At 47.5% G+C, this 12,063-nt stretch overlaps 1 protein-coding gene across 5 annotated transcripts in view; it reads left to right on the top strand.

Annotated features, from left to right (window-relative positions):
- Positions 1-12,063, top strand: part of SRGAP2 (SLIT-ROBO Rho GTPase activating protein 2) — a 92,887-nt gene that overhangs the window by 37,571 nt on the left and 43,253 nt on the right. For all 5 annotated transcript variants that reach the window (XM_062605406.1, XM_062605405.1, XM_062605404.1 and 2 more), the window contains 2 exons: positions 2,874-3,036; positions 11,634-11,696. In XM_062605406.1, coding sequence (XP_062461390.1) covers positions 11,670-11,696 — 27 coding nt within the window. In that variant the 5' untranslated portion in view covers positions 2,874-3,036; positions 11,634-11,669. The remainder of the gene's footprint in view (positions 1-2,873; positions 3,037-11,633; positions 11,697-12,063) is intronic.

The raw sequence follows: 12,063 nt of genomic DNA, 5'->3' as shown, positions 1-12,063 counted from the left end.
CTATTGCATCTCTCCCAGTTGCCTTTGGAAAAGCAAGGCACTCGTACCGTGCCGCTCTCTGGTCCCTTGGCTACTGCCATGATGCTCACAACTCATCCAAGCTGCTCATGATGGGGCTGGGCAGATACCTCGGTAGGAACATCTGTGAGGAGCCAAGTGCTCTTTGTGGAATAGAGAGCAAAGATTCATAATGAGACAGAGGATCAGAGAATACCAGAGTGGGTTGGGTTGAAGGGACCTTAAAGCTCCTCCAGCTCCAACCCCTGCCCTGGGCAGGGACCCCTTCCACTGGAGCAGCTTGCTCCAAGCCCCTGTGTCCAACCTGGCTTTGAGCACTGCCAGGGATGGGGCAGCCACAGCTTCTCTGGGCACCCTGTGCCAGCGCCTCAGCACCCTCCCAGGGAAGAGCTTCTGCCTGAGAGCTCATCTCAGTCTCCCCTCGGGCAGGTTAAAGCCATTCCCCTTGGCCTGTCCCTACAGACCCTTGTCCAAAGCCCCTCTCCAGGTTTCCTGCAGCCCCTTTAGGCACTGGAGCTGCTCTCAGGTCTCCCCTTCAGGAGCCTTCTCTTCTCCAGGCTGAACAAGTGATGGGAGATATGAAGGATCAAACCAGCTGTGGTTTTGGGTTGGCAGCTCAAGCAGAAGAGTGGTCCAAAGGCTGAGAAGACAAGTCAGCAGCCTGCACACAGCTGGGCTGCTTCTGGCTGCTTGGAGATCTGTGGCTGCACCAGCCTTAAGGAAAGAGTGGAGCAGGAGAGTGATGAAGCTGTAACAGGCTGTTGAGGGTTTTGAGGCAGGATTTTGAACAGCTACAACACGTTCAGCTGGTGGAGTCTGAGCTTTTTGTTCCTAAGTTTAATTCCCCCCCTTTTCCTGGTAGTTGATTAATTCTCACTTGCTGCAGCTCTTCCAGCTTTAGAGAGCAAATACAAAGTCAGTGTGTAAAGTCCTTTTATATCATTGATGTAAAGGAGCAGACCAGCCTGCTTTTAACTTTGAATACTGTCCTTCGTCAACTTCTCTTTATAATCGCCCACAATTCTTCCTTCGTTTGCTTCCTGTCTTCCACCTGAGTTTGTTGGTGGAGGTGGTGGTTGTGCAGATGGTGTGTACACCTCTGACCCAGCGCTGCTCCTTGGAGAAGCTCTTTCTGGAGATGCCTTTCCTCCTCCTGCCCTCTCTTCAGTGGAGGAAAGCTGGATTCTTGTCTCTCTAAATTAGAAAAACCCTTCCTGTGTATATTGCCTTCTTTCGTGGTGGCAGCTTTATATCTCCATCAGATAGTGTGTGCCCTCGGAGGCTGCTGCAGCCTGCTCAGCGCCCATAGATTTACACTGGGTCTCACAGTTAAGTGTTTGGCTCCCTGGCATAGTAACAAAACACACGGTGTGCTGCAAATGCTTACTGCAGATGGGGGGGGGGGTGGTGACTGGTTGATTTATAGAGCTGAACATCTGGCAGTTTCAACCTTGTGCAGTTCTGCATTTTGATCATTCCATCTGGTTTTGCGCGTCAGCAGTATCTGCAATACAGGACGTACAGTAGGGAGACAAATATTGTCTCCAAATAAAATCTCTGCATCCCATTCTTTATTTTCTATTATCCTTTCACTCAAAACACCAGGAGACCCAAAAGCCCGGAATCCTTTTTGCACACACACACCCCCCCACTATATACACACACACTCCAACCCTGGAAGCAGATTTGGACATCACAAGCTGCAGTTATTTCCTTGAGCTTTTCATATTCTTTTGAGAAACAAAGCATCGTGACCAGCTGGTCTGAAACTATTCTTATCTAAAATTACCTGTATTGCACTGCAAATCCAATCACTGATGTCATGGCAAGGGTAATGAAACTGCCACAGGTTAATTTGCCCAGTGTCAGACATCTCTTGCAGCAGATTCTGTCCTTTTCAGTGCAGAATATTCCTCTCTTTCAATGGAAATGAAACCACGTTTCTTTTAAGAGGGAAGAAATGGGCTGCAGTTGCTTGCAGTAATCAAGAGCAGCGTTGGCTTTCCTCCAGGTCTGCCTTACTTTTCTAAATAACTATTACTGTACTGTAAACAAATGATAAACAGATCTAAGGAGAAGTAAACACTGAGTTCAGACTACACCTCGACGTGCCAGCTCCAACCAGGGCCATGCAGCATCCCCGCGAGCCTCCTCGCTTTCATCTAGTGCCTTAAGAAATGGTGCTTTAAGTGACTTACTCCCTTTAGTAGATGAAATGTTGATCTAAATAAACTGAGGTTCCTCTCATCTCCCTTTTGTTTTTTTGCCCTTTGCATTGCTTATTTGCAGGGTGCAGAATGAATCAGCTGTGCTAAGGTGGAGGAATTTCAAAGATGAGAAAATCAAGCTGGTTTTATGAGTGTTGCCTTTTCTGTTGCTCAGGACAGATATATATGCTCACATGTACATAAAACACAACATTCTGTTTCCTATGCAGATGATACTTAGCATCTGAAATCCTACTATTGTGGTGAAGTCCCAACTGCCTGAGACAGCGCAGGGAAACCTGGTGTCAGACACTGGAGCTATCGCTGTCCCTCAGGCGCTGTAATTTATGCACAGAATCTTGGATTTAAAAGCAGAAATCAAAGCCTACATTTGGCATCCTGGAGCTTACATTTGCCTTTGTTTGTTGGGGGACAAAAGCCTGTGGCTGTGTGAATGTAGTTGTGTGATTTAGGGTGTGTTTTCTGGGTGTGCAATAGCCATTTTATAGCCATCCTCTGCTCTCCTCAGCAGTCCATGCATCCTGTAGCTGAATTTCTAGCATTTCTAGGTACAGACCATCTTGAGCAGAATGGGTTTGTGCACTTCAGTCCTACCCAATTCTTGTTTCTGTTTTGTGTCCTTTCTAGGAAGGATCAGAATGTGCTGTCCCCAGTGAACTGCTGGAATCTCCTGCTCAACCAGGTGAAGCGGGAGAGCAGGGACCACACCACGCTCAGTGACATCTATCTCAACAACATCATCCCACGCTTCGTGCAGGTCAGCGAGGACTCGGGGCGCCTCTTCAAGAAGGTAACTCAGTGCTGCACCACTTCCTTTGTCCCTTCTGAGATACCATTTTAGCTATTAACTGGTGGATCGAGTCACTGGTGCCTGTGCTGACACATGGGCTTTCTTCCTCTTCATGGGTGCCTGTGCTGGCCTTTAATTTCTTCAGTCATTTTCGTCTTGCAGTGGTTTAGGATGGTCCCACAAGTGGTCAGTTTTGATTTGTTGGTCTCGATTCAGGCTGGTTTTTCCTCTTAATCTCCTCATCAGAAGTTGTATGTGGTTTGAAACTTCTATTAAATATGCAGAAACCCTCCAGGTCTTCAACTCTGAATATAGTCAGGACCAGCTCTCTCAAACTAAACTTGTATTTCCCATGGAGGAGAAAACTAGTGCTAAAAGAAAAACTGGGGAGAATTCTTACCATGCTACATAAGAAATGGATGTATTTTCCTCTCTGGAAAAGGAGAACATGCAGCTGATGTCTCTTTGGTGAGCCTCCGCTTGATTCCTACCTGGAAAATACTATGGGACAGCGTGAGAGAGGATTCTTCTATTAAGACTCTGTTGTTCCAGTAGAAGAAACATGATAGGGCAGCTCTGGAGCTCCTCTTGAATGGTAATGCCTGGTCTCTCCAGTCAATGGCTCTAACATCTTCAAGGTGACACACTGAAAACATTGCAGGTCTGACTTTGAAAGCCATTTCTCTTCCCTCACCCCTTGCAATGTGTCATGACATGGAGAGTTCTTTCTACTATTGCAAGGCCTAGAGAAGAGATTGCAGGAGGACTTGAGCTTTCTGGGAGTACTTTAGTGGAGACTTTTCCTAAATCACATAAAGGCTATGAGAGAAGTCGGGGAGGAACAGTGTTCATCAGAAGATCTTGGTGTACTTTCACGTGTGTCTTCTTGCCTCCACTGGTGTCAGTTAAGTTAAAACAGTGTCAGTAGATTACGATCTGTTTAGGTGCAGTCAGCAGTAACGTTGGCTTTTCACTCTGGTCTTGACAGTCTTCTAAATGTCTCGAGGAAAGAGCATTCCGGTCTTCCTTAGTGTCTCTCTATTGCTGTAACTGATGAGGCCAGTATGTGTAAAGCAGTCTGTTTAGACTGCTAGCAAACGGTGCTCGATATGGTGTGTGATGTTTCATGTCAAGATGCACTTGAGGGAGCAGTGTGCTGTGCGTTACCTGGAGAGCAGGATGTGTTTGCTCTTTTACAGCAGGTATTTGTGTGTGTTGGCAGCTGATTTCTATAGGGGAATGCGAACAAGTGGACAGTTGTGTTGTTTGTCCTCTGTGTATTTCTGGAGTTTTTAAGGGATAGGAACAGAATGTGTGACAATCTGGTTTGCTTTTATTTCTTCTTTTGAGTCACTCCCCAGGCAGAGGAGGAACCTTCTCCCTCTCAAGTAGCATCATGCTAAGGCCTTTTTGACCTTTTAAAACTTTCTGGTAATTACATTACGGTTGATTAGATACTTACATGGGATTACTGAATGGCAGCTACTCTTCAATTCCCCTAATCCTTCCAAAGGAGGAGTAATCTCCCCACTGAATTTCAACAAAGGCTGTGCTTGAGGAAGGTGGCTGAGAAAATGCCATGGCAAAGCACTACAAGGAAATTGATAGGATCCCAATTTGGCTGGAAAGGAGCAGCTTAATTTTCAGCCCCTTGTATAAAAGCCTTATATAAACCATGGCAATGGGTTTGCCCTGCTTGGGTTGATTTGGGGTAGAGGAATAAAACCAAACCACTGACCACCAAAACCCAATACCCCTCTGGTTGCTTTCTCGCAGCTCGAACACAAACAGAAGGCATTTGTCTCGAAATCCCAGCTATTTGTCTCTGACAAGCTTGGCTTTTCCTGTTTGCCAGTGGCAACTGTAGCTGTTGGAATTGGGCTGCCAATCTTGCTGCTGGTTTGGGAGCTCTCTGGCCTTGGCTCATCCTACCCAGGGGACCTGTGTTAAAAACAAGGGCGCTTTGCTATTTAAAGGCCTGAGGAGCATCACATCTTTACAATTCTGCTTGGAAAAGACCTTCTAAGAAAAGCTAGATGTGTCTGGCTGCTTGCAGGTGCTCTAGTGACTTCCATTTAGGAGCTGCTCACTGGCTTGTAAATAATGCTGTGAAATGGAGAGGATACAGAGCTCCCCATTTACTGAGAGCAGTTGAAATCAAATCCTGAGGCATGAGATCCTTTTCTTGGGCCATTTATAATTCAGGGCTTTGTGTCCTGCTGGGATGGAGCAGGTGAGCTAAGAGGAACAACCAGGCTAAAAAAAGATGTACTTAAGATCCCTTTTGTTGCTAAACTCTGTATCTGGCACTGTGTGAAGTGGTGAGCCGCTTCAAAGGAGAGCGATCTGAGTACAGCGTGCAGCCGTAATCCAGCCTGAGGGCTGTGAGGGGCCTGGGTGAGCGTGATAAGGTCTGAGCTGGGAAGGAAGCACATCTCTGAGGGTGGCACTGATGTGAAGGGAAGCGGGTGGGGGCTACTGTGGTGTGGCTGGAGCAGCATGAGCCCAAACCAGGTCTCGCTGTGCAGAGGAGCACTGGAACTGGTGGGGGCAAATATGGGTTTGTCTCTTCCAGTGGCTCCGGTGGACAGGCTGAGACCGATTCTTGTGTTCACTCTTGGACCCCTGGCCCAGTTCTACAAAGGGCACAGCAGTGCTGATGGTTGAGCTTGGACGGGTCTGTCCTGAAATCGGTGACCTCCTGGATTCCAGCAGCGTTGCACATGGCTTTTCCAAGGGTTTACCTTCACAGTGCCATGGGAAGCCTCCTTGGTCCATGGCTCTGCTTGTGCAGTTCTTCTGTCCCTGTCTCATGATGAAAAGATCCCTCTCCAGGGCTGTGTTACGATGTGGAGGGTCTCAATTGCCTGAGTGCTAGAGGGAAGCTTGCCAGCCACTTCAAAGGTAGCTCTGCTGATAAGAGAAGCTGTGTTTGCTGCCAAAGCTAGCCCTGAAGTGGTGCTGGACGTACAGCGTGTGTCAGCCCTGGTTCTTCCTGCCTCTGGGATCTGTTTACTTCCTCACGTAGCTCTCCTTGTAAAACCTTTCAGTATCAGAGCACTGGGCTGTTTGCACCAGATGTGGGGTTAGAACTTACTGAGGCTTGCAGCCAAAGGTGGAGGTATTTGAGCACCCTTCTCTTTCCACAGCCTTTGTCTTGGGTTCTCCTAAGAGATCACTTTCACATCTCAGTAGATGATGTTGTCAGTCAGGGCTGGAAACTATAGCAGATAGATCCTGTTGGCATCAGTGGGGATCTGGCATCGGCCTCGGGAATGGTGTCACCTCAGTTGTGCGCTACTGCAAAACAAAGGGAAGATAAATGGTGACATAAATAACCTCTCGAGCAAATAAAACTGAGCGGAATTGTTCTAACACCAGAGTGGTACACCTGAGGAAGGAGGTCATATTTCCTCATTTGCGCAGGAGTTAGCCCTGGGTTTCGTGCAGGGCTGGTTTCAAGCCTGTGTGCCACCCGGTGTTGCTATTCTGGTCACCTCTCCCTTTCCTGTATGACTGTCAGCTTTGATGTCAGTGCCTTTCCTACTGCTGTGGAGAGCAATCCTCTGATTGCTTCCTGTTTATCCTCTTCAGCGTGGCCCTGAGTTCAAAATAGTCTTCCATTGAGGTTGATTCTGGGTTTGATGTTCCCTTTCTTCCTTTTTCACTCTGTCCCCCCATCACCCCATCCTTTTAATGTGGCCCTTGATTTCTTTGCATGAGGGGTGATGGGGGATCATGAGGGGAGAGCAGGGGCAGCGATGGGCTTTGAGGGGTGGCCATGGGGGGAGGTCAGCTTGCCCTCAGTGACATGGTTTAGTGATGGGCTTGGTGGTCCTGGGGTGATGGTTGGGCCCAGTGAAAGGCAGATTTATTCTGCAGATGCACAAGTTCCTGTCTCTTAACCTAGAGCCACACTGGAGATGCTCAGAGCAGTAACTCCATCCTGCTTTAAGTCTCATTGAGGTGGATGTGTACTCCTGGTATAGACAGGGGACAGGGAGGGGTGGTTGCTTGCTTTGAGAGGGTGGATCTTGCTTTGAGAGCACAGCATTCCTTTACATGGTTGTATCAAGTGCAATTGTGATATGTATGGGGAGAAAACCATGTAAAACATGAAGAAAACAAAGCTGAGGGTTTAAAATTCGCTTCCTGTTTAATACCTTTGATCACAGGGAAAAACCAGTTTATCTGTTAGTACACTGTGCTTGATGTGAAGTGGAAAATCCACGACGAGTTGCTTAAAAGCCTTGTGGTAATCAAGGAAGAAGAATTATTAATTCTCTAAAGGGGTCTGTGCTTAAGCTGACCTACTTTACAGCTGCAGTGTGTCTCATGGCTGCCTTGGTACCAGTGTATGAGAGGTCTTAAAATACACCACACAGGGAAAACCCATGCACAGGAAGGAAGTGCCCTGGCCAAAATGCTGGGCACTTCTCCATACCAATGTAAGCATGTAAACTGACAAATACAATCAGTAAAAGTGAGGTGCAGACATGGTAAGTACGTGCTGTAGCTCTGCTCTCACGTGTGCATCCTTACCCACTGCGCTCCTCTGCCTTAGGTGCCTCAGGGAATAGCACTGTTGAGTTCTTCCTCTTTTCCCCAAAGGTAAAGGCTACAGAAGCCTGTTGGGAAGTGCTGCTTTCTGATTTCTCACTGGGGAAATGAAGCCTCCCAGTTTTCCTACCTGCTTATTTTTAGAACAAGTGGAGTGGAGGAAGGGAGAGGGAGTGAATTCACCAGTGTGGTGCTGTGATTGGAGTGATGGTTTCTGTTACCCTGGTAGCACTTTGTACCTGGTCAGGTACAGTGGTGGGATCAGAGCCTGATGCCCAGGGAGATGTACTGAATGCCAGAGGCTACAGCTGGAGTAATTCTACTGCATGTTACAGGCTAAAAATGTCACTTCTGCGTGTAGATTGGGCATGGAATACACTGCCTTTGGCCCTGGATTGGGAGCAGCACTGAGGAGAAGGACTTAAAGATCCCTCCCAACCTAAGCCATAAATTGCTTGGTTTGTTGGGATGGAGTCCCTGAAGGCCAAGTTTCAGTAGACTCAGCACAAAAATAAGAGATATAGGAGATAGGGGTTGTTTGGAAGAGACTCTTTAAGCCTGGAGTATGGGAGGCAGTGGTGTGACGTGGTTTCATGTAGGAATGGTCTTTCAGAGTAGAGTGTTTTGCTGTCAAAAGGAAAATTCCTTATTACTGACATAGTGGTGAAAGAAATCACTAGTGGAGAAAACTAGATAATACAACTGTAAGTTAAATATGAGTGACTGAACCATAATGCACCATTACACTGGGAACTGATGAGCTGTCACCCAAAATGTGCAAGGATATTGTACGACATGACACAGGATTTGTTTTCCTAGCTTTGCTTTAAATCCTGGAGAGTCTGAAGCTTTAGAAGAGGTCTTCCCAGAATTGCTGTTCTGCAGGGCCGTGTGATGATGGCCAAGCACCTTATCCATAAAGTTCTTGCAAGGCTTCTCTTTAACAAGCTTCTTAAGTAGATGTTAACTAATGCATAATATTTAGTTTTAGATTAGATATTAGGTAGACTGAGATGAGCTCTTAGGCAGAAGCTCTTCCCTATGAGGGTGCTGAGGTGCTGGCACAGGGTGCCCAGAGAAGCTGTGGCTGCCCCATCCCTGGATGAGCTTCAAGCTCCCTTCCACCTAACCCAGGCTGGGATTCTGTGAATAAATACCCTAATTATTCCTTTTTAAATGATGGAGAGAAATGGTTGTGTTAGAGAGCAGTTTCCAGGCTCAGCAGATTTGGGTTCCAGTTCCAGCCCTGGTGCTGGCTGACATAATTTTAGGCAATGTATCAGATAAAATCTCTTATCTCCGTGCATTTCATTCCCTCTCTGATGGTGTCTGAGTGCTTCCCTGCTGTTGTGGAGCTTACACAGAAAGCATCTCCTGAACTTCACGGCGTGTTTGGTGAAGCTGAACCAGATTTGGATCCACGTTAGTGAGGCTGGAGATCCGGCGCATGAAACGCTGACAACATTCCTCAGCTCTCCTATTTATTATCCCCCCTAAATATTTTGAAGCTGAAGTCGTTAATGTGTGCTGGAATGTGGAACAGCCAAGCGAGTGCTGCAGTGGATCCCAAAACCATCTTGATTGAATTAGCCGGGAGGTGGAGGGGAGGAGGCTGGAACAAAGAGGCCGTTGAGGAGCTGGCACCGAGCGCTGGGAATCTGTGCTCCAGCCAGGGGTGGCAGCAACTTCCAGCTCTGCACATGGTGCATGTACCCCCTGTTGTAACAAAGGAGTGTGTGTGCATGTGTGAGCGTCTATGTTGATGCATGTGTGTGCTTAGGGCGGCTTCTTTCACTTTACTGTTTCGGGCTGGAAAAAAGGCAGCTTGTGAGCGCAACACTGAGGCTGCAGGTTGCCCTGCTTTCCCCTTCCCCAGCCTCAGGCATGGGGGGGCTCCCATGCTGTGCCATCATCTGAGTGCCCTAATGATGCGCATCAAAGTAGATAATCTCCCAGATCAGGAGGACAAGTGTTTAGCCATGATGGGGTGAGGAGATGACACGGTTTGTGGGGACGATCCCTCCCCACAGTTCATTATTGGAGTCAAGGAGATAAGATTTGGTTGCACAAGCCCTTCCTCGGGGTTTTTAGGGGATGTACAGACAAGCTCCAGTTGCAGGTACAGCCAGGAATAGAGAAGGATAAAATTTACCAGGTTTCTTTTTTTGCTTTTATTTATTGCTTTTTCCTGGAAGGCTGTTTACAAAATGCATCATTCTAAACCCCATCTGCTTTTGAACAACATAATAAAGAGATTGATGTTGAAATAGCAGCTGGTACCTGGAGACGTTTGCAAGCGCAGAGATGATGCGGTTGATTATCCTTGGCATGCATTTCAGTTGTAATTCCATGCCACTTTCTAGCGTGAGCCTGAAATCTCTCCTGCCTGTGTGATGCTGGTTTTAACCTGGATGCACTTGGAGCTCTATGGGACCTCAGGCAAGTTCTCTGTGTGTCAGGTCCACCACCCTCTACAGCACTTGAGCAACAGCAACCGTGCTAATGTCTAAGGCGTTTTCCTTTGCCTTTCCCAAGCGAACCCTTCTGCTTCCTCCAGTGCCTTTTCATTTATCAGGGCCACCAAGCTAATTTTCTCCCTAAACCTGTTCTTGGTGGTGGAATCAGTAGAGGGAGCAGCAGTAAACGAGCAGTGATCATTGCACAGCTCTTGTTTTCATGGCACCTGTGATCTATCTTACCTTCATCTTAATGGGAGTTCTTTTCCAGTCCAGCAATCTGGCAGTTCCTTTCTTGAGAGCTCATTTGGAAGCACAAAGACTTGGGTGTTTTGACAGTTCAGCTCCTAAGCTGCTGCTTTTCTTCTTCAACCTGAACATGCATTAAAATATTCATTTTCATCTTTCGCATAATTGATGCTTCAGCAGTTTTACAGTGAATGAGCAATTTTATGCAGGAAATAAGCAAATGAGCTGAAAAGAGCTGGGTGAAGGGCAGGCGATTGGTCCAGTCTTGAACCAGCACAGCTGAAAAGCTCCTTCTGTGCGAGTTCAGTGCTGAGGGCATTTCAGGCAGAGCCAGTCACTTCCATTAATCATCTCCAGTGTTGAGGGAAAAGGCAGTCATAAAAATCTTTGCCACCCATGTCAGTGCAGTGATGAGCAGCAGCTTCAGCTTCCTTCTTTCAGAGGTGGAAAACTGTGGATCTTGTTTCTGGCAGTGGGTTGCAACTGGAGGAGCTCTCAAGTCCCTTCCAACCCAAAGCATTCTAGGACTCCATGGAACCCTGAATCTTCAGCGAGCCATTTCTAGTCCAGTACCTGAAGGTATTCAAGAACGACTGTGCCCTGGTGAATCCAGGAAATAAATGTAGTATGTGCACACAAGTGAGAGCTGCAGACCTTGCAGCAAGGCTTCCCACATGGGTCTGTCTCCATAAGGCTTTGCCAGGCCCCATCTGAGCACCCTCATATCCTCAGGGATGAGTACGATGAGGTGGCACCGGCAACTCGTGTGTGTGCGTGTGGTTGAGGGGCAGGAAATAAGGGTGAAGAGGGGTGGGCAGGTGGTGGCACAGGGCTCGCAGTGAGGTCAGGGTCAAAGGGAGGAGCAGCAGGGCTGCCTGCAGAGATGGGAGCGTGAAGGATGTGGTGGATGGCTCTCATGCACTTGAAGTATTGCCTGGTTCATGGCACGATGGAGGAGCATTCCTGTTGGCTTCCTTATCCTGCCTTTCTTTAGCTTCCATACCGACCTGTCCCACATTCATCGTTCTGCTCGATCCTGCTAAATCCGTGTGTTTCCAGGCTTACACTGTTGAAAATCCCACGTTCTCTGGAAATTTCCCTGTCTCCAGACTGTCAGGCTTCTCTGCCTGTGCATATGTAACATTTCACTGTGTTAATCCTGTTTGTACAGTTTGACCAGCAGTGGCTCTGGGCTGAGCAGTTATTGGATTTGCTGGCATAAATAGCAGTGCTTAATCGAGCCTACAGTATTTCTAGCTGGGGAGCATGCTCACTTCCTCTGCCTTTTCACTGTCTTCCCCAATTAACTTTCATTTCTGTGTTTTGTTGCAGAGCAAGGAAGTGGGATTGCAGCTCCAGGAGGACTTGATGAAAGTCTTGAATGAACTCTACACGGTAAATCAGACTGATTCTCTTGGCATCTTTTCAGGCAGAAGGAAGAAGTGTTTGACTTCTCCCAGCCTGCCGTTACTGCAGGGACTAAGCACCAAGGCTGATAAATGTCTGCAGGCTGTGCAGCTCAGGGTGGCTGGTGCTCACCAGTCTATAGAGCACCATAAATCTCACTTTTTCACTCTATCCCTCTGTTGTTTCAGCTCTGTAAGTGTTGGCTCCACTTCTCAACGATCTCACCTTAATGCACATCTGCTACTAGCTGCAGTGTTGGGTTTAAAAAGAGTAAGACATATTATAGACCTTGTAACTGTCTTGCAATACCTAAAGGGTCTACAAGAAACATGGAGAGGGATTTTTGACAAGGGCC

This window comes from Pezoporus occidentalis, unplaced genomic scaffold (genome assembly GCF_034315485.1).
Source record: "Pezoporus occidentalis ecotype Australia unplaced genomic scaffold, CSIRO_AGI_Poc_V1 ctg92, whole genome shotgun sequence".
In the NCBI taxonomy this organism is placed as follows: domain Eukaryota; kingdom Metazoa; phylum Chordata; class Aves; order Psittaciformes; family Psittacidae; genus Pezoporus; species Pezoporus occidentalis.
This window is presented reverse-complemented; position numbering and strand designations above follow the sequence as displayed.